Source organism: Biomphalaria glabrata, chromosome 16, assembly GCF_947242115.1.
Source record: "Biomphalaria glabrata chromosome 16, xgBioGlab47.1, whole genome shotgun sequence".
Lineage (NCBI taxonomy): Eukaryota > Metazoa > Mollusca > Gastropoda > Planorbidae > Biomphalaria > Biomphalaria glabrata.
The window spans coordinates 18,611,129-18,634,864 of record NC_074726.1 but is presented as its reverse complement, the minus strand read 5'-3'; the positions used below and the strand labels follow the sequence as shown (position 1 = coordinate 18,634,864).

The window sequence follows — 23,736 nt, the reverse complement described above, 5'->3', positions numbered from 1 at the left end:
ATAAAATGAACAGTACAAGAAGCACATAGATGTATAAAACTTCCCTGAATAAAATGAACAGTACAAGAAGGACATAGATGTATAAAACTTCCCTGAATAAAATGAACAGTACAAGAAGGACATAGACGTATAAACTTCCCTGAATAAAATGAACAGTACAAGAAGCACATAGATGTATAAAACTTCCCTGAATAAAATGAACAGTACAAGAAGGACATAGATGTATAAAACTTCCCTGAATAAAATGAACAGTACAAGAAGAACATAGATGTATAAAACTTCCCTGAATACAATGAACAGTACAAGAAGGACATAGATGTATAAAACTTCCCTGAATAAAATGAACAGTACAAGAAGAACATAGATGTATAAAACTTCCCTGAATACAATGAACAGTACAAGAAGGACATAGATGTATAAAACTTCCCTGAATACAATGAACAGTACAAGAAGGACATAAATGTATAAAACTTCCCTGAATACAATGAACATGAAGTCCATACAAACTTATTCCCCGGGGATTTGATGATCGTTCTAATAACTTTTTGTCTGAATGAATAACCGAATAGAATGAACTACCTACTGAATAATTAGTATTAGAAAATGAACAATTGACAAAATCATTAACACTATGAATGTGTGTGTGTGGGGGGCATGTTAAATAATTGAATATGTAGTGTAAACAAATACAAATTAACAAACGAGTAAAAGTGGTTTAGACTTTGATGTGATTTTACAGTTTCATCTTTAATTCTTTTTTGCTTAAAATATGCGTAGAAAAATAATGCCGAAGAAAAACAAGAAGGCCTAGGCTAATCTTAGTCTATTGATGAACAAATAACTAAAAAGCGATATCAATGTGCAACACTGGTGACAAGATACCCGATGGTGTTGGCTTATTACTTACAATTATTAAGATACATTTAGAGATTAGGCTACATAAATAATTGATTCGACTATCCATAGGACCCAGATATTGTTTTTAAAAAGCAGTGTATATTTTATTAAAATTGCAATGTGTCCCAAAAGTTAGAATCTTCCGGACGTCTGAGATCTATGGACAGAACGTAAGTTAGATGGACACAGTTTGAGTTACGAAACCAATTCGATTCCGACAATTAAGGATGAATGCAGTGTTTCACTTTACTACGTAGAACATAGCAGACGAGAAGGGACGTAATGACATCCTTCGCTGTTCACATGCTAGCCCAGTGCCTTTGTTTTAGTCTGTCTTAAACACAAGAAATGCAATTCGTGGGAAGAGAACAAAAAAAAGAGGCGGTAGGTGTGTGACTTATCTTGGTGTAATTGGTTCTTCGTTAGCACTTTATTAATTCACATTCACGTCTAAGACTGAATGAGTTTCTAGCTGGAATGAGATTACACTGGAGTGCTTTTGTGACATTGTACAATGACTTAAGAAAGGATTTTACAAATGTGTACCATAGGGCGTGACTTTCCACCCAAATATAGCCAGAATGTTTGTAGCACTATATCATGCAGATATATGCTGTAGCGTATATCTTTAGGCTATTCTTTAATTCAATAAAGCTTAACAGAAAAACAACATTCGTCGACATTCGATGCACTATGTCAGATTTACTGTAGAAGGAAATTCTACGTCTACTTGGTGGCACTCTAAGTGTGTAGAGATCTCTCCACACAAACACTTCCTCCTATCCATTAAACACACTACTTTCTAGTGTAACTTTTGGTTGGACAACTCTGTGACGTCATGCACTAGAAACAAAAACAACATGCAGCATCTCTCACCTTCAGAAAGTTCATGGCAAGTTTCTTCATTTCTAAACACCATCAGCTGTGACCAATGGACACTTAGACGTTGTGAGTCCGGCAAACTTCCATTTCAGGTTGAAACGTTCTTCCGTTTGTTATTTTCCCTCACTCTCACCCCCGATAGGATTGTGTTGATTGTATTTGTGTAACATTATTATTTAATTCCATGAGGGGAGGACGACTTACATTAATTGTAACCATAGAAAATATTTTCTTCTATCTCCAATTCCTTGATTTTAGAACAAAATCTTCACATCAAACATTGTTTTGTGATCAGTTTTTGATCATGTTTAAATTAGACGATAGCATTTCAATCCAGTTTGAACTTGTATGTTTTAGTCAACTGTACAAGGCAAGCCAAAGATTCAAAGACAAAAATAATTCATTAGAAAATATTGTGCTAGTCAAACCACACAATGTAAACCATATCACTAGAAAGAACACCATCACACACCAATGTAAACCATATCACTAGAAATAACACCATCACACAACAATGTAAACCACATCACTAGAAATAACACCATCACACACCAATGTAAACCATATCACTAGAAATAACACCATCACACCAATGTAAACTTTATCTCTGGAAATAAAACTAGCGCGCATCCAGATAGATGTGCCTAGAGTAGAAATGTATCAGCCAGGGTCTCAATGAACAACCACTCTCCTGGCAGCAAGTCTATGAAGCAACTGGCTTCAGGTAACTTACAGAGAGTGCTCATCTACGTACAAGTGGAAATGAATACATAGGTGTGCGCTGTCCTGTGTGTGTGTTCATGTAGATGTGCGTGTAGATGTTGTAGGAGTATTTTATTTGAAAGGAGAGACGTAAAATCAAATGTCGTTTTCTACTTTACATAGGTCAGTGTGTACTTGAAACCTTTTCTTTCATTGATCAATTGACAGCAACGGTCTTGTTTAGGTTTCTTAGTTCTTTTTAAGTCTGTTTCTATGTCGACATGTTTCGGCATGACTGTTACAGAGTAGAGAAAGTGTATGACTGTCTGTTATTAGAGTAGTGAAAGTGTATGACTGTCTGTTATTAGAGTAGAGAAAGTGTATGACTGTCTGTTATTAGAGTAGAGAAAGTGTATGACTGTCTGTTATAGAGTAGAGAAAGTGTATGACTGTCTGTTATAGAGTAGAGAAAGTGTATGACTGTCTGCTATAGAGTAGTGAAAGTGTATGACTGTCTGCTATAGAGTAGTGAAAGTGTATGACTGTCTGTTATAGAGTAGAGAAAGTGTATGACTGTCTGCTATAGAGTAATGAAAGTGTATGACTGTCTGCTATAGAGTAATGAAAGTGTATGACTATCTGTTATAGAGTAGAGAAAGTGTATGACTGTCTGCCATAGAGTAGAGAAAGTGTATGACTGTCTGCTATAGAGTAGTGAAAGTGTATGACTGTCTGCTATAGAGTAGTGAAAGTGTATGACTGTCTGTTATAGAGTAGAGAAAGTGTATGACTGTCTGCTATAGAGTAATGAAGTGTATGACTGTCTGTTATAGAGTAGAGAAAGTGTATGACTGTCTGCTATAGAGTAGAGAAAGTGTATGACTGTCTGTTATTAGAGTAATGAAAGTGTATGACTGTCTGCTATAGAGTAGAGAAAGTGTATGACTGACTGTTATAGAGTAGAGAAAGTGTATGACTGTCTGCTATAGAGTAATGAAAGTGTATGACTGTCTGTTATAGAGTAGAGAAAGTGTATGACTGTCTGCTATAGAGTAGAGAAAGTGTATGACTGTCTGTTATTAGAGTAATGAAAGTGTATGACTGTCTGCTATAGAGTAATGAAAGTGTATGACTGTCTGTTATAGAGTAGAGAAAGTGTATGACTGTCTGTTATAGAGTAGAGAAAGTGTATGACTGTCTGCTATAGAGTAGTGAAAGTGTATGACTGTCTGCTATAGAGTAGTGAAAGTGTATGACTGTCTGTTATAGAGTAGAGAAAGTGTATGACTGTCAGCTATAGAGTAATGAAAGTGTATGACTGTCTGCTATAGAGTAATGAAAGTGTATGACTGTCTGCTATAGAGTAATGAAAGTGTATGACTGTCTGTTATAGAGTAGAGAAAGTGTATGACTGTCTGTTATAGAGTAGAGAAAGTGTATGACTGTCTGTTATAGTGTAGAGAAAGTGTATGACTGTCTGTTATAGAGTAGAGAAAGTGTATGACTGTCTGTTATAGAGTAGAGAAAGTGTATGACTGTCTGCTATAGTGTAATGAAAGTGTATGACTGTCTGTTATAGAGTAGAGAAAGTGTATGACTGTCTGTTATAGAGTAGAGAAAGTGTATGACTGTCTGTTATAGAGTAGAGAAAGTGTATGACTGTCTGCTATAGAGTAGACTGTAGAGAAAGTGTATGACTGTCTGCTATTAGAGTAGAGAAAGTGTATGACTGTCTTGCATTAAAGAAAGTGTGTGTCTGCTATTATAGTAAAGAAAGTGTATAGCTGGTTTGGATTAATATTGACAGAAGTAGCATTATAAAATGTAAAAATTGCTTCAATAATAATTTTATTCTTTGACTTTTAAATTTAACTAAATGTGAACACTTTTCAACAATGGGATTTACTTAGAACAATACCTCCCTTCTAATACGCGTAGAGCGCCACTACTTTAAATCCAGATGTGTTTATTTCATAACATCTCACTGTGTAACAAGTCTTCGGATAAATCCAATGACTTCTTACCCACCCCTTTTTTTACCCAGTTCAAAGTGAAACCAGAAACATATAGCAGCATTCATCATACAGTTTGTAGCAGTCTACACTATAGAACATTCAAGTTACGAGGGTCTTAGAAATCATTTTGTTGTCCAGAAATCATACGTCCTAGAGCTATGGAGAGAATCTACTAGAATGTTCCAAATTCGTTTTCATTTTCATGTTTTATCATTAGACATAGTTGAAGAAATAAAATACAGAGAGAAGAAAGTGATCTAGAGAAATGTGGAAGCAATATAAGGGAACCTTAAGAAAAGATGAGACGCCACTTTACATTTGTAAATGTTTCTACATTTTTTCTAAAATTTCAAACCAATTAGAATTGTAAATAGATCGAAGACTGTTTCTGAATATTTTTTTTATTATTTTTTTTTTTTTTTTGGAAAGAAAGAGAAAACAAAAAATATATAGAGAGAAAAAATAAAGAGAGATAAAAGAGAGGCGGTTGATGCAGTTGTAATGTTGAGAGTGAGGCAACTAAGTCTAAATATAACTCTGTATTCTGACATTTACTGATTGGGTTATCTCCTTGATGGTCAGGAAAAGGGAGATAATTTAAAAAGAAGATAAATCTTTGATGACAACATGATGTAAGTATGGTCATGCATGCCCCTGGTCATGCTATCATTTATGTTAGAAGTATGTAAGTAAGATTGCACATATAGTATAAGTTGTTTGACTGGGTTAAGTTTAATAGAACTACACAGTGGTGTGTGCCGGTCTATAAATGACCGAATGGTTTCTGCGTGAAACTCTTTTGAAATGACCTTCATAATGGTTTCTAATTTATGCTGCCAATGCATGACTTACTGCATCATGTATGCATGAAGCTCTTTCTTTAATGACCTACATACGTAGTGGTTTCTACTTTCTACTAAAAATAACCGACATAAGGGCTGTACCTGATGTTGTCTATAAAGGAGCAACATAATGGCTGTACGTGATGTTGTCTATAAAGGAGCTACATAATGGCTGTACCTGATGTTGTCTATAGAGAAGCTACATAATGGCTGTACCTGATGTTGTCTATAGAGGAGCTACATAATGGCTGTACCTGATGTTGTCTATAAAGGAGCTACATAATGGCTGTACCTGATGTTGTCTATAGAAGAGCTACATAATGGCTGTACCTGATGTTGTCTATAGAGGAGCTACATAATGGCTGTACCTGATGTTGTCTATAAAGGAGCTACATAATGGCTGTACGTGATGTTGTCTATAAAGGAGCTACACAATGGCTGTACCTGATGTTGTCTATAAAGGAGCTACATAATGACTGCACGTGATGTTGTCTATAAAGGAGCTACATAATGGCTGTACCTGATGTTGTCTATAAAGGAGCTACATAATGGCTGCACGTGATGTTGTCTATAAAGGAGCTACATAATGGCTGTACGTGATGTTGTCTATAAAGGAGCTACATAATGGCTGTACCTGATGTTGTCTATAAAGGAGCTACATAATGGCTGCACGTGATGTTGTCTATAAAGGAGCTACATAATGGCTGCACGTGATGTTGTCTATTAACGAGCTACATAATGGCTGTACGTGATGTTGTCTATAAAGGAGCTACATAATGGCTGTACGTGATGCTGTCTATAAACGAGCTACATAATGGTTGCACGTGATGTTGTCTATAAAGGAGCTACATAATGGCTGTACGTGATGCTGTCTATAAAGGAGCTACATAATGGCTGTACGTGATGTCTATAAAGGAGCTACATAATGGCTGCACGTGATGTTGTCTATAAACGAGCTACATAATGGCTGTACGTGATGTTGTCTATAAAGGAGCTACATAATTGCTGTACGTGATGCTGTCGATAAACGAACTACATAATGGCTGCACGTGATGTTGTCTATAAATGAGCTACATAATGGTTGTACGTGATGTTGTATATAAACGAGCTACATAATGGCTGCACGTGATGTTGTCTATAAAGGAGCTACATAATGGCTGTACGTGATGTTGTCTATAAACGAGCTACATAATGGCTGCACGTGATGTTGTCTATAAACGAGCTACATAATGGCTGCACGTGATGTTGTCTATAAAGGAGCTACATAATGGCTGCACGTGATGTTGTCTATAAAGGAGCTACATAATGGCTGTACGTGATGTTGTCTATAAAGGAGCTACATAATGGCTGCACGTGATGTTGTCTATAGAGGAGCTACATAATGGCTGTACCTGATGTTGTCTATAAAGGAGCTACATAATGGCTGTACCTGATGTTGTCTATAGAAGAGCTACATAATGGCTGTACCTGATGTTGTCTATAGAGGAGCTACATAATGGCTGTACCTGATGTTGTCTATAAAGGAGCTACATAATGGCTGTACGTGATGTTGTCTATAAAGGAGCTACACAATGGCTGTACCTGATGTTGTCTATAAAGGAGCTACATAATGGCTGCACGTGATGTTGTCTATAAAGGAGCTACATAATGGCTGTACCTGATGTTGTCTATAAAGGAGCTACATAATGGCTGCACGTGATGTTGTCTATAAAGGAGCTACATAATGGCTGTACGTGATGTTGTCTATAAAGGAGCTACATAATGGCTGTACCTGATGTTGTCTATAAAGGAGCTACATAATGGCTGCACGTGATGTTGTCTATAAAGGAGCTACATAATGGCTGCACGTGATGTTGTCTATTAACGAGCTACATAATGGCTGTACGTGATGTTGTCTATAAAGGAGCTACATAATGGCTGTACGTGATGCTGTCTATAAACGAGCTACATAATGGTTGCACGTGATGTTGTCTATAAAGGAGCTACATAATGGCTGTACGTGATGCTGTCTATAAAGGAGCTACATAATGGCTGTACGTGATGTCTATAAAGGAGCTACATAATGGCTGCACGTGATGTTGTCTATAAACGAGCTACATAATGGCTGTACGTGATGTTGTCTATAAAGGAGCTACATAATTGCTGTACGTGATGCTGTCGATAAACGAACTACATAATGGCTGCACGTGATGTTGTCTATAAATGAGCTACATAATGGTTGTACGTGATGTTGTATATAAACGAGCTACATAATGGCTGCACGTGATGTTGTCTATAAAGGAGCTACATAATGGCTGTACGTGATGTTGTCTATAAACGAGCTACATAATGGCTGCACGTGATGTTGTCTATAAACGAGCTACATAATGGCTGCACGTGATGTTGTCTATAAAGGAGCTACATAATGGCTGCACGTGATGTTGTCTATAAAGGAGCTACATAATGGCTGTACGTGATGTTGTCTATAAACGAGCTACATAATGGCTGCACGTGATGTTGTCTATAAAGGAGCTACATAATGGCTGCACGTGATGTTGTCTATAAAGGAGCTACATAATGGCTGTACGTGATGTTGTCTATAAACGAGCTACATAATGGCTGCACGTGATGTTGTCTATAAAGGAGCTACATAATGGCTGCACGTGATGTTGTCTATAAAGGAGCTACATAATGGCTGTACGTGATGTTGTCTATAAACGAGCTACATAATGGCTGCACGTGATGTTGTCTATAAACGAGCTACATAATGGCTGCACGTGATGTTGTCTATAAACGAGCTACATAATGGCTGCACGTGATGTTGTCTATAAACGAGCTACATAATGGCTGTACGTGATGTTGTCTATAAAGGAGCTACATAATGGTTTGTACATGAAAATGTCTGTAACATGTTGAAAAGAGACAGAGCTATGGTTTCAACTTATGCTCGCTAAGTCTTTCAGAATGTTGGAAACTTAACTGGGGAGCGTGATTGGGAGTTTATTCATCAGCCCCGCAAACAAATATGCGTGGTCTGCATCCGACGCTTGCCCAGGGACCCAAATATTGCTCAAGTCGACTTTGTTTTGTAAGATAAATTGGTAGCTGCAGTATAAAGTTATTGATATTTACCTAATTTAATTTGTATAAATTTCCCCTGAAGGCAGGATTTGTTTCAAACTCAGTCATCTACCGAGACACCTCCTGGGTTATTGCTACTCGAAAAAAAAACAATAGGGACACTCAGAGAGTCTGGTTACAAGATATCAACAAGAATAAAGCAAGAAATAAAGGAGGACCAGATTGTAACTAAAGTCGCTGTAAGTGAAGTCGCTGTAACTGAAGTCGATGTAAAGGAGGTCCTCTAGAAAGGTAAACAAGTGACATTACGTGCACGTAGTGTGTATACACTTGGTATCTAAGACTCCATTAAGATAGAAAGTTTTCAACGTAACTCAGTTGACCAAAGTGGTGTCAAAGAGTCAGGCATGTGCACAGACATTGGTGTAGGTCTCTGCTATCAGATAAAGTAACAACTTGATAACCTATTTATAGTATGAGCCTCAGTATCAAGAATTAGACGTTTGAGACATAAGCGCCTCTTTATAAAATAAGCACGATCTGCAGATTTAAACAGATCTGAAAAATAATATTCACGTTATTTTTAGGCCAATATAAATGTATTGATATGTTGGAGCTACAACTTGGAGTTTTACTGTCGATACTCTTACCCCTCGTTAACATTCATAGTATCAGTGGCTGCTGGGAACTGTTTCATTTCAAATGAACAGCTTATGTTCTGATCAGTGATACAAAGACACTAGTTAGTAGCCAGGCATAAAGTGTCAAGAAATATTCCATCAAATTGTTAACTCATTGGCTAGTATAAGTAGGTATCAAGTTCAGCAGAGACTTGTCGAAACATGACCAACCCCAGCCCCACATTATCTAGGCTTCTAGGGATGAGACCGGAATTGTAGGGATGAGGCCGGTATTGTAGGGATGAGACCGGTATTGTAGGAATGAGGCCGGTATTGTAGGGATAAGACCGGTATTGTAGGAATTAGGCCGGTATTGTAGGGATAAGACCGGTATTGTAGGAATGAGGCCGGTATTGTAGGGATGAGGCCGGTATTGTAGGGATGAGGCCGGTATTGTAGGAATGAGACCGGTATTGTAGGAATGAGGCCGGTATTGTAGGGATGAGACCGGTATTGTAGGAATGAGGCCGGTATTGTAGGGATAAGACCGGTATTGTAGGAATGAGGCCGGTATTGTAGGGATAAGACCGGTATTGTAGGAATGAGGCCGGTATTGTAGGGATAAGACCGGTATTGTAGGAATGAGGCCGGTATTGTAGGAATGAGACCGGTATTGTAGGAATGAGGCCGGTATTGTAGGGATGAGGCCGGTATTGTAGGAATGAGGCCGGTATTGTAGGAATGAGGCCGGTATTGTAGGGATAAGACCGGTATTGTAGGAATGAGGCCGGTATTGTAGGAATGAGGCCGGTATTGTAGGGATGAGGCCGGTATTGTAGGAATGAGGCCGGTATTGTAGGAATGAGACCGGTATTGTATGGATGAGACCGGTATTGTAGGGATGAGACCGGTATTGTAGGGATGAGACCGGTATTGTAGGAATGAGGCCGGTATTGTAGGAATGAGACCGGTATTGTAGGAATGAGGCCGGTATTGTAGGAATGAGACCGGTATTGTATGGATGAGACCGGTATTGTAGGAATGAGGCCGGTATTGTATGGATGAGACCGGTATTATAGGGATAAGACCGGTATTGTAGGGATAAGACCGGTATTGTATGGATGAGACCGGTGTTGTAGGAATGAGGCCGGTATTGTAGGAATGAGACCGGTATTGTATTGATGAGGTCGGTATTGTAGGGATGAGACCGGTATTGTATGGATGAGACCGGTATTGTAGGAATGAGGCCGGTATTGTAGGAATGAGACCGGTATTGTATGGATGAGACCGGTATTGTAGGGATGAGACCGGTATTGTAGGGATGAGACCGGTATTGTAGGAATGAGGCCGGTATTGTAGGGATGAGACCGGTATTGTAGGAATGAGGCCGGTATTGTAGGAATGAGACCGGTATTGTATGGATGAGACCGGTATTGTAGGGATGAGACCGGTATTGTAGGGATAAGACCGGTATTGTATGGATGAGACCGGTATTGTAGGAATGAGGCCGGTATTGTAGGAATGAGACCGGTATTGTATGGATGAGGCCGGTATTGTAGGGATGAGACCGGTATTGTATGGATGAGACCGGTATTGTATGGATGAGACCGGTATTGTAGGGATGAGACCGGTATTGTAGGGATGAGACCGGTATTGTAGGAATGAGACCGGTATTGTAGGAATGAGGCCGGTATTGTAGGGATAAGACCGGTATTGTATGGATGAGACCGGTATTGTAGGGATGAGGCCGGTATTGTAGGGATGAGACCGGTATTGTAGGAATGAGGCCGGTATTGTAGGGACAAGACCGGTATTGTATGGATGAGACCGGTATTGTAGGGATAAGACCGGTATTGTATGGATGAGACCGGTATTGTATGGATGAGACCGGTATTGTAGGGATGAGACCGGTATTGTAGGAATGAGACCGGTATTGTAGGAATGAGGCCGGTATTGTAGGGATAAGACCGGTATTGTAGGAATGAGGCCGGTATTGTATGGATGAGACCGGTATTGTAGGGATAAGACCGGTATTGTAGGGATAAGACCGGTATTGTATGGATGAGACCGGTATTGTAGGGATAAGACCGGTATTGTATGGATGAGACCGGTATTGTATGGATGAGACCGGTATTGTAGGGATGAGACCGGTATTGTAGGAATGAGGCCGGTATTGTAGGAATGAGACCGGTATTGTATGGATGAGACCGGTATTGTAGGGATAAGACCGGTATTGTATGGATGAGACCGGTATTGTATGGATGAGACCGGTATTGTAGGGATGAGACCGGTATTGTAGGAATGAGGCCGGTATTGTAGGAATGAGACCGGTATTGTTGCACCATTAAGTTCATGTTTCTAAATAGTGATATTTCTGTTTTAAATTAAACAAAAAGTTAATTTTTTAAATTGTGAGTTTCCAACCAATACTAATTTTACTTTAGACCTGTATGGACCGAGTCACTAACCCAACTTGTATAAGTGTACACTTTTTTTTTTAGCCTTTCTATAAATAAACAGAATTCTGTGAGTCATCTACAAGATACACTAAATTTAGATCTACTGAGTAGCTGGGAGCGGTGTAGGCCTTCCATTGACACCATTTTCTTTTTTCCCTTTTTATTGCCGTCACATTTTGTTCTACATTTGTGTTGAGACTTTTGCAAATGCTGAAATGTTGTGTTTCTTGTGTTTTTGTGGCCTAATTGACAACTAGTAAGAAAACAAAAATCTATAGTAGGCCTACAACAGAATGTACGTTTTTTTGTAAGATCGCAAACAAAGAAATACTTTTGAAATATTGAGTTGTAATTATCAACACTTACTAAATGTAGATGTTTTTATGTATGTAATGACTGAAAATAACGTAACTGTACATTGTAACTGTACATTGTAACTGTACATTGAGTTGCCTGTATTCTAAGAAATAAACAGTTTAAAAATGTAAATCTTCATTAGACAATGAAAAACAAGATCCTAAATCTGAAAACTGTTCGAATTGATGAAACAAGTTTAAACTTTTTTAAGTTTGAATTTAAAATAGTTGACATCCTTTTCTTCCCCCACTATGCAGGCAGGAAAAAAATCATTGATAGTAGACTATTACTTTTGTCAGTCTGAGATCTAATAAAATAAACAGCCAATCATTGTATCATTCACTCCGACACTTCATAGAATGTAAACTCAACCTACTCTTACTCTTCAATAGAATGAATGTGTCAAACTCAACTCTTACTTTTAAATAAAATGTTAGCGTTAAACTCAACTCTTTCTCTTCATGATAAACGCTTCACAAAAATACATAAAAACTAGATATATGTATCGTACTAAAAGAACGGACCTGACAACGCAGTGTTGTTGTTCTTACAGTTCAAGGTCAACACATCGCCACTGATCACACACATGCACTATTTCATTGGAACAAAGTCTTTAGAATCACGAACACGTTGTCACGACACGTTCACTTTCTGTAACTGTGAGTAACACACTAGTAACACAGCGCACACTCCGCGTACACAGTCGACACTACAGTTACTCTACAGCTGAGGAGGTACGTGAAATACAGGAGAGAGGGTGGGAGATGTGTGGGGGGGGATGACACACGTATCCTGGATAAGGTCAGTACATCTGAGATACAGAACAACTTTGGATAGGCGAACTGTTTAGACATTTTTTTGTTTCGTACTTTCTGTTTGTCTACTGAATACAGCGTTCTTGTTTTGTTTCTTGAAGGTATACTAGACACCTTATCTTCCAAGAAGATGACTGGAGGAGCTATAGGCTTATTACAGGCAAAACAAAATCATTGGGAAAAAAAATCTTGTATAAGGGAAAGAACTGCACGTTTACAGCCACATCTCCCAATACTACAGTATTATATTTATTTCCCTTTTTCCATATCAAACAAAATTATTGATTACAATTAATTAATTAATTAATTGGTTTAACATTGGGTTATTTTTTTTATTGATTCATATTGTGCTAGGGAGAATGGAATAACTTGATCCGATAATGGGAAGTGGGAAAAATAACGTGTACTAAATTTATATTTAGCAATATCTTTTAATACTGAAACATCAATTTCCCTTATTGGAATCAAGCAAAATAAATAATTTCCAATAATTTATTTACCAATCGGTTGTTGTTGTTGTTTTTTATTGATTCGTGTTTTGTTAGGTACAATAAATATTTTTGCAAAGTTTCAACTTAATCCGAGAATGGGTTTGGGAGAAATAACGTGTTTAAAATGTTTACCAGACAGACAGAGTGATTTGTTATAAGCTTTGTAAAAAGACATAGTGACCAACACTATTGTTAGTATGTGTAAGTCTTACTACATCGAACTAGAACTATCTTGCCAGTTAAAGAGAGATCAGAACACAGAGCTCAAGACAATCATTGATTTCACTTTGTCACGTGCTGTATGCGTCAGTCTCGAGAGAAGTGTAAACAGGAATTTTACTTGCACATTGACTTCACGAACATTTAAGTTTTTGAACAGAAAATTGGAGAATGAAAGGGAGTTCATTAGAAATAAAAAGTTTTACTTTATGTCCGATTCGAGAGGTTTATATTTGAAAGCCTATAAAATGGGGAGACAAACTTTTATCGGAGTCTATTGGAAAATAAGTTGCAAGCTTCATTATAAATCTAATTGTGTGAATGTAATATTTAATTGAAGTTTGTTAAAATAGTGTGTTCAATCTTTTCATGATTTCAAATGAGAATTATGCTTCTGTTATTTCTTCAGCTACACATAACTCTCAGGCTACACTTGGAACTTCAGTCATCAGATTGCATTTCCGATGCAACTAAAACATTTTGATAACTAGATTGACATTGTTAAACAGTCAATACCACACTCAAACCACTGGCGGATCCAGGGGGGGGGCGGTAGGGGCGATCGCCCCCCCCACTCGGCCAACCCCCCCCCCCGAAGGGGGGGGGCCGGACAAATTATAGTATAGAATTCACACAATTTGTATGCGAATTTATTACTTATATTAATAATATATACTAATTATTTATATTTCAACCTATTTTTAGATTATTTCGCCCCCCCCTTCTTGTATTTTGGCCGATTTGGTAGGGTCGGGAGGGGGCGATGGCATCAATCCGCCCCCCCCACCATAAACTTTCGAGTGGGGGAGGGCGGTCCTATGTAGGCCTATTTGTAGAAATCACAGCGTGCTAACAGAATCAATTAAATATCTATATGATTAAAACTTGTTATTGGTATTTTAACCGGTCTTTGTATAATTTCGTTCACCTGTTGGCCGATTGGAAGGGGAAGAGCGAATACCTCCACCGCCCTTCCCATCTAAACCCTTTGAGTGGGGGGGGGGCGGTCCTACTTTTATGGAGAAATCATAGTATGTGAACAAAATTAGTCGAATATCTATATAATATAAACAGGTGGAAGTGTGATACATGCAATCCCCTTCCCCCCATCAGACAAATCAATACTTTTTCTTTTTGTATTATAGTAAGAAATTACAAAATTAAAAAAAATCTGTCACTAATATAATTTATATATGCTATAAAGTAAATTCTTATATCGAGTCGCCCATCCCCTATTCTTTAATGCAAAATCAATAGCTGAAATTTTAAAAAGGAGCGAGAATTAATCGTTTTCATTTTACCGCCCTTCCTCTTTCCAGACAGAGTTTGTGTAATTTGACATGAATTTATCATAACTATTTTAAGAAAGACTTTGCTTTGGAAAAGTTATAATTCAAACGAAATTTTTAAATATAACAGTCACGGTTGAGATGAGTTCAAAAGCCAGATAATCTTTTCCTAGTCGACTTTTTCCAACCTTTACTCTATCTCATATTTTTCTAGTTAAATAAATTTAGGACTATAACTCACAATTTATGCTAGAATTTTATTGAATAGTATTAATCGAATTTTTTTTTTCGGCGGCGATCCTCAAAACCTTAATCTAAATATGTGGGGTATCTAATCTTTTCAAAGAACAAATCAGTTGTATTTGCAATGTATTAAGGGACTATAAATTCATATTAGAATATTTTTCTCATTATTCAAAAGACACTTTATTATAGAATGAATAATGAGCTATAGGTCAGGAGAATGCGTTACTGCAGTGAAGAATGCCAGAAAACGCTTTTAGCGTCGAGGCTTCGCCCCGAACACCACTAATAAGTAATGAGCTGTAGATGTCAGGAGAATGCGTTTCAGCCGTGAAAAATGCAAGAAAACGGTTTGGCGTCGGCGCTTCGCCCCGAACCCCACTGATAAATAATGAGCTGTAGATGTCAGAAAAATGCGTTTCTGTAGTGAAAAATGCAAGAAAACGCTTTTGTCGTCGGGGCTTCGCCCCGAACACCACTGATAAATAATGAGCTGTAGATGTCAGGAGAATGCGTTTCAGCCGTGAAAAATGCAAGAAAACGCTTTTGGGCCACCACTAATAAGTAGGCCTAATGAGCTGTAGATGTCAGAAGAATGCGTTTCTGCAGTGAAAAATTCAAGAAAACGCTTTTGTCGTGGGGGCTTCGCCCCGAACACCACTGATAAATAATGAGCTGTTGATGTCAGGAGAATGCGTTTCTGCAGTGAAAAATTCAAGAAAACGCTTTTGTCGTGGGGGCTTCGCCCCGAACACCACTGATAAATAATGAGCTGTTGATGTCAGGAGAATGCGTTTCAGCCGTGAAAAATGCAAGAAAACGCTTTTGGGCGTCGGGGCTTCGCCCCGAACCCCACTGAAGAAGCTTACAGCGCTCTCCCAGACCCCCAAGCTTGCAAGAGAAAGACCGTTTTTTTTTTCTGTTTTTTTCGCCGAAGTTTGAGAAATAGTCTTATTTTATTCTCATATGTCGAATATATATAGAAATGATAAATAATGAGCTGTAGGTGTCAGTAGAATGCGTTTCTGCAGTGAGAAATGCAAGAAATCGCTTTTGGCGTCGGGGCTTCGCCCCGAACACCACTAATAAGTAATGAGCTGTAGATATCAGAAGAATGCGTTTCAGCCGTGAAAAATGCAAGAAAACGGTTTTGACGTCGGGGCTTCTCCCCGAACCCCATTGATAAATAATGTATATATACTATATATATACTATATATATGCTGTACGCACGTTTATGCATAGGGTTAGGGTTTACTGGGCGTTAGGGTTAGGGTTTGGAAAAAAATCGCCCCCCCCACTCCAAAGTTCTGGATCCGCCAGTGACTCAAACATGTTTTTAAAGTGGTTAAACCATTGAAGTTGCATAGATGAATTAAACATCTTTAAGCTATATAAAGATGACAGTAATGTCATTGGCCAGGTGAAATTCAATTCAACAATTTCTGTGGTCAATGATTTCATTATGGCGTTTAGAGACAGCACACAAATAAATAAAAATGACAAACGTTGACATCAGAACTGGACGTCAACGAAATTAGAAGAATAAAAACCACAAGCTGCCACCTGGATTTAAAACCACACACACAAATGGTCGCCCCGTTATGACCTACATAATTCATAGTAACATTCATGCATCCATTTTTTTTAAAACTCTTATTTAGCATAACATTTGAGCATGCATAACTATTGAACCCAGTAACTTGACATAATTAGGTGACTGTCACTAAAACACCTCCATACATAATTAGTAACTGACTCGTATAAAGACTTGGACCTAGACACACACATACCACAAACAGACACACACTAACATACATACATACACAGGATATAGGGTTCTATATATATACTTGCTTATTTAAATAATATATGCTTCTTATTGACATATTAACCCACTTAGACATCCTTTCGAATCTAAAATTGAATCATAACTAAAGAAACAAAAATGAGAGGGAGGTGTTTGGGCGATTAAACGTATCCATGAACCCCCCTCCTAGGGAGAACCGGTAGGGCGATTCAAATCTCTTCTCATTTATTTAACTTAGACTTTTATGGATAAACCACACAATTAGTGTAAGTAATTAGTTTCTAATCTAATTAATTTGGGGCGCTTATTGTCAACCCTTCCCAGCGACTGATTGATAACGCTGCCAGTCAGGTCTGAGACAAGCTTTAGGAAGACAGAAAGTAGATCTATTACCTTTAATTTGTTTCGCACGCACTGAAGCATCCTTCCTTTTGTGGGCCAACTGTGGACATCTTTTCTTGGCTCTAAACCAGTGTCAATCTCAAGCAGAGATTTCTTTTAGACTAATGCAGTTCTCATTTGTTAGTCGGACAGCATCCTTGGAAAGATCAGGCTACAAGGTCAACGCAACCATGCCGTATCACTACACAAGGGACAAAATTAATGATTTTCTTTCAGCCAACGACTCCATTGATTTTCTTAGATTGTGTCCCCTGAAATAAATTTCAAAATATAAAGTTACTGCTTTTAAAAATTATATTTAACATTTGTCTATTTTTTGGTATAAATGTGAGTTCGTGTCAAATAGTACAGGGGCTAATAGTACCAAATATTCAGTTTATGATTATTTTTGTTGCGAAATATTCCTAATGAAAGTTGTAACTGAAAGTCAGACTAACTCTAGCCATTGATCACATTTTCGTTTGGTTAGTTATAAACTCTAAAAAAAAAAAAATAGTATACAGCTAGTCGACACACGGCTTAGCATACGCCGCTATTTTGTAGGGCCGGCCTTAGGCCACTGCTACCTATGCGACCGCAGTGGGCCCCGCACCTTTATTGGACCCGCGCTAATTCTAGGTGTACATTATTAAATTAAACCATTTTATAGCTTATAACAGATTTCCTGCGGCCTCCTGACTTACCAGGAGCTTCTAGAAATCTCCTGAAATCGCAAAATATACGAAAAATGCATGGAAATCTCAGGAAATTATTAAAATCTTTTGAAAACTCATACGAATCTCCTGAAATATATAGACAAAAATTTTAATTTTGGGGTGTCATTCAATATGGAAAATGCCAATCCAATGCGGGATAAAAAAAAATGGCATTATGCAATACCTATAATTGGGAAATCTGGTGAAAGAAACTTCTCGAGCCTCAAACTAATGAAGAATTACTTGAGGTCAACAATTCTCGTAGATAGAGTGAAACATAAGCTAATTCTTTCTATTGATAGGAAATATAATTTTTATGATATACTGAATGACCTCGCTACACACAAGGCTCGTAAAGTAATTCTGTACGTAGTAAAGAATGAATAAAAAGCAAAGACGAATTTATTTTCTAATACAAACTGTTAATTTTTACTTACTATCCGTATCCCTACCCAAACTTTGCCCCGTGAAATCCGCTTCGCATATGGCTCCATAATGGTTAAGTCGGCCCTGCTATTTAGTGTCGGGTGAATACAGAGTAAATTACTTGTTCTCCCCCCCCCCCTCTTTTTTTCGCTGCTAACGTAACGTGGGGTAACTCTAATCTGACTTGAAGAAATAAAAGAATGATCTTTCCATGACTTCTTGGTGTTCAGACTGTTGAGCCATATTATTGAGCTTATATTACATTTAATGTTATGCAAAAACGTTGCAAAAATCATTATCGGTAATAGGTTATTCATGTTTTTTTTTAGATAAAAAATAAAACATTTTTTTTCAAGTTAAAATTGTGCATCGAAAAATGCGGGTACTTGAAATAACTTAGTCCTAAAAATACAGAGTAAATGACTGTCAAATAAAGTAAATGTGTAGTTTCACACGCTTGTTTCAAGTCATTTCTTTTTATAACCTGAATAATTTTTATCCCAACTCCCAGTATTTTTGTGCAGGTGTAGAGAAGTGACAGTGCTACAAAGTCTCATTCCTTGCTCTCTCTCTCTCTCTTTTTCTCTCCCTCTCTCTCTCGCTAAAAAAATATTGACATAGACTTCAGATCTTTTTGATGCTAGTAGGATTAGTTTGTTTGTTCGTTTATTTAGAGCGCGTCTAAACAGAAGCGGAAATGACGTAGGCCTAAGGCTAATTAAAAATAAGTTGACGTAAGGAAAATGAAAGAATGTGCATAAAAAATATGGAATTTTAGTGATATTTCAATTTAATAATAATAATAATAACTAGTCGACACATGGCGTAGCAAACGCCGCTATTTTGCAGGGCCGGCCATATGCCACTGCAACCTATGCGACCGCAGTGAGCCCCGCACTTTCATAAGACCCGCACTAATTTTAGGTTTAAATTATTAAATTAAACCATTTTATAACTTATAACAGACTTCCCACGGCCTCCTGATTTTCCTGGAAATCTCCTGAAATTGCAAAATATATGAAAAAGTCCTGGAAATATAAAAACAAAATTAAAATCTTTTGAAAACTCATACAAATCTCCTAACATATATAAAAATGACTAATTGTCATTTTGGGGTGTTATTCAATATGGAAAACGCCAATCCTACGCGAAAAAAAAACACGACATTATGCAATGCACGTAATTGTGGAATCTAGTGAAAGAAACTTCTCGCGCCTCAAACTAATGAAGAATTACTTGAGGTCAACAATTCTCATAGATCAGGGGTGGGCAAATTACGGACCGCGGGCCACATGCGGCCCGCCGGAGTGTTTTATGCGGCCCGTCGACACCTACAGAAATCCGTTTTGCCCTGTCTCATTATTAAAAGTTTCAAGTAAACGAAGATTATGCTTATTGGCTATACATCAATACACTCAATTCAAGACACAATCTCTGAGTGTTGGGTAGACTTGGAACAAGATGGCAAGTGTAACAACTGATGGAGCTCGATCTTTGACTGTGAAAAATAGTGTTTTTTATTAGCGGCCCCCGAAAGGGGAAAAGACGCTATTAGTTTTGTGCGAAATGTCTGTCCGTCTGTCCGTCCGTCCCGTTTAGATCTCGTAATCTAGAAGAGATATTGAAAATCCGACTTCACAATATTTTAGACCATTCAAAGTCCTGATGCAACGGCTACTTTTTTTTTCCTGAAAGCGAAAATTCTAATTTTTAAAAATCAATTATGCAAGCAGTTTTTTATAAGAAAAAGCTAATTAGTATGCATTATATGTTAGACCTAATTTAAGACGAATAGTAATCTTATAAACATCATTTTCGTGAACATATTTCTATATAGCGGAATTTTTTTTTTTTTTTTTTTTTTTTTTTTTTTTTTGAGAATTCGAAAATGAGATTGAGCCTTTTCAAAGAAATTAACTTATTTAGTTCGAACCGAGGGTCCCGGGTTCGAATCCTTGTGAAGACTGGGATTTTCAACTTCTGAGTCTACCCAGCTCTAATGGGTACCTGACATTAGTTGGGGAAAAGCAAAGGCGGTTGGTCGTTGTGCTGGCTACATGACACCCTCGTTAACCGTAGGCCACAACGACAGATGAACTTTACATCATCTGCCCTATAGACCACAAACTAGTTAGGCCAGGTTCACATCTAACTTTACATTCACTTTCACGTATCCTTTGATCTGCGGGACGGTTGGGGCACTACACAAGATCTGTTAACCTTCTTTCTCCATTCTTATCTCTCATTTGTCTTTGATATAATTTCATTCGGATGTTCTTTCTGAAAATATTGAAGCCTACCTGGGTGGACCACTGGTCGTGCGGTTTGCGCGCTGGACTGTCGTTTGGATTTATCGACGATCGAAGGTTCAAACCCTGCCTGCTCCCATCCCCCGTCGTCCTGCGGGAGGTTTGGACTAGGAAGTAAACTATCTTCAACTCTGAAGGATTATCCGAATTATGTAAAACATTTTACTTCGGGGGCCGATTTTTAGTTTGTTTCCACACAAACTGTCTTTTGTAACCTTGTTTAATAAAAAATATTCCAACCATAAACTTTAAACAGGAAAGTTTGCACAAAGCTGCATAAAATTTCAACATTACAATTGCTAGATAAGCATAGTAAAGAAGTTTAATAGAGCTAAGGATCGTAACTACGGATAGTTCCGATATATAAACGAAATAAATTATATGTATCCGCTTGCTTAGCATGGGCAAGGCAAATGAGAAGAATATGAATTCTTAAGATAGAAATTGTTGTTACTTGAAGGACATTGACTCTGGCTTTGTTACCAATATTTCTAATGAAGAGTGGAAAAAAGATTTTATATTTTTTATGAGCTCTAATGCAATTGATTGCTTGCATGTGAAATGTAAATGTGTGTTAAATCTTTTCAAACAAGGTTTCCCATTTTTACATGCAAGCAAAAGAAAATAATTTGTGTCATTTTCCTTTGCTGAAAGGTGAAACTATTTCTAGTGAAATGATTAAAAGTACAACACTAGATTCCATAATTGTGCAATTTGTAAAAGCAAATTTTAAGACGTCAAGAACCTTGTTCAATACCATCAGCTCACCTTAAGCGCAGAAGCTGATTCAGTTAAAGTCAGTACTTAGACGGGAGTCTTATTGATGCCAGAAGCTGTATTTCCACACTTTAAAAAAAACAAACTTTGCTGCTGTTCATACTATTTGGGTACACATACATCTGTTCTTCTTGCTCCTCTTCGTTCTCATTTTACATGTTGGAGGGTTCAGATCAGTAATCCTATATCTGAGATGAACCGCACATTGGCTTCCAGATCAGGCAGTTCTCCGAATAGTCTTTGGAGGGCTCTGGGACTAGAGTCTTGTTCAGGCCTCTTGATTTTGTATACACCATTAAATGACATAGCCAGCATTCTCTGATGATACTCCACAAGAGCAGGTTTCACTCGTCTCGACATTTAACTTCCGGAAGGTAAATTGTCTCATTCAGTGAGCATTTTTTTTTGTTTTTTTTTGTGGAAAATAAATAAGGATAATCACTGGTCAATGTTGACTGACTGTAATTTGACAGCAGTCACAAGGGCAACAGCTAGTAATATAGTTTAACAGTTCCGTAACATTATGCACGAGTGTAAAAAATAAAAAATGGCACATTAAGTACAACTGTATATTTGTGAGGATATTGTGATTTAAAAAGAGAACAGCAGTTTTTTTTTAAATCGTAAAATTGGTTTCAAAAATTGCTATTTTTTGTTGTATTTTTTCAACGTGGAGTGTGGGGAAAAAAAGAAAGAAACGTGTTAGCTAGCGTATCTTTCTAAGTTATATATATATATATATATATATATATATATATATATATATATATATATATATATATATATATATATATATATATATATATATATATATATATATATATATATATATATATATATATATGTATGTGCGGCCCGCCATTCCGAATTTTTTTTTAATGCGGCCCTCGATACAAAAAGGTTGCCCACCCCTGTCATAGATAGATTGAAACATTTGGTAATTCTTGCGAATGAGCATGATCTATGTAGGAAATAGATTTTTTATGATATACTGTATGACTTGGCTACACGCTTTACGTAGTAAAGAATAAATAAAATGAAAAGACGAATTTATTTTCTAATACAAACTCTTTATTTTCACTCGGCATCCGTATTTCTACCCAAACTTGGCCCCATGAAATCCGTTTCGCAAAGTGCCCCAAAACGGTTGAGTCCGGCCCTGCTATTTAGTGACGGGTGAATACAGGGTAGATTACTTATTCTCTGCCCCCTTTTTTTTTTTCGTCGTAAAAGTTACTTGGGTAGAAATAAATAAAAAGAGTGATCTTTCCATGACTTTCTGGTCACAATGGTTAAGTCCGGCCATGCTATTTAGTGACGGGTGAATACTACTTGTTCTCCCCCCTCTTTTTTTTTTCGTGGGGTACCTCTAATTCGCAGAAATACAAGAGTGATCTTTCCTTTATTTCTTGTTATTTCTGGTCTTAGAATGTGTGCATTACATTAAAAAAAATTATAACTATAGAAAACCAAAATATACATTCACACAGGACTCCCTCATAATTTACAAAAGTGAAAAGTTTATATCAGATAGTTGAATTTTATTTAATGCTATGGTTGCCAAGAGAACAAAATAATGTGTATGTCTATTTGTCTTTGCTATCGGTGTCTTGTATCTCTTTTGTGTTGGTAAAATCACAAAATCCTGATCCAAAGGATGATTTTTTTATTTATAAAATCTTATGAATGATTTTCTCAAACAACTGCCAAAATGGGATTTGTTTTTTTCCCAACCATCAGCATTTAGGATTTTATGAAGTTTTTTTTTTTTTTTAATGTCCACATTGCCATACCAGGCAGTGATATTAGAATTTAAAATATTGCAGATGTGAGCGTGATAAAACATCGCCAAGGTCTTTTCACTAACATGAAATAAGGACATTTTTATACGTTGGTTGTTTTTTTTTTGTTTTGTTTTTTTGAAGAAGCAATAAGGGGACTCTATCGGATTGAAAAGTATGCTTTCTATAGAGAGTGCGGCCTGTTTTTAGCTCCTCACAATGATAATGCTAGTACAAGGTGTGTGGATAAACGGCCACCGAACTTCCAACGACACTAGAAGATATCAAGAGCAGTGGCGTCACTAGGAGGGTGCTGGGGCTGACACCCAAGTAAAAAATGCACTTTGGACTAAATGTTTAAAATGTTACATTATTTTTAATATCACAAGGAAAACGTGAAACATAACTTTCAGATATTTGCTAAGCTTCATGTATGTATATGAACACTGCTTTGTTTTTGTTTTTTTTTAAATGTATCGAATCTATTGCATTAGTAGCTAGCACTGTACTATACCAACCAATAGTCAGTGTTGAACAAATGTATCGAATCTATTGCATTAGTAGCTAGCACTGTAATATACCAACCAATAGTCAGTGTTGAACAAATGTATCGAATCTATTGCATTAGTAGCTAGCACTGTACTAT

General features: G+C 37.3%; 1 protein-coding gene across 7 annotated transcripts in view; it reads right to left on the bottom strand.

Moving 5' to 3' along the window:
• LOC106078594 (uncharacterized) overlaps nucleotides 1–23,736 on the bottom strand; it is a 63,969-nt gene that overhangs the window by 30,065 nt on the left and 10,168 nt on the right. For 2 of the 7 annotated variants that reach the window (XR_008775252.1, XM_013239498.2), the window contains exon 2: nucleotides 17,094–17,353. Coding sequence is in view for 5 of the 7 variants with exons in the window: in XM_013239498.2 (XP_013094952.2) it covers nucleotides 17,094–17,123 (30 nt within the window). In the remaining 2 variants the exon portion in view is untranslated. Of the gene's footprint in view, nucleotides 1–1,773; nucleotides 2,926–12,358; nucleotides 12,498–17,093; nucleotides 17,354–23,736 lie in introns of those variants that run through there. The other 5 variants (XM_056013603.1, XM_013239500.2, XM_056013605.1 and 2 more) reach the window with 5 other exon arrangements.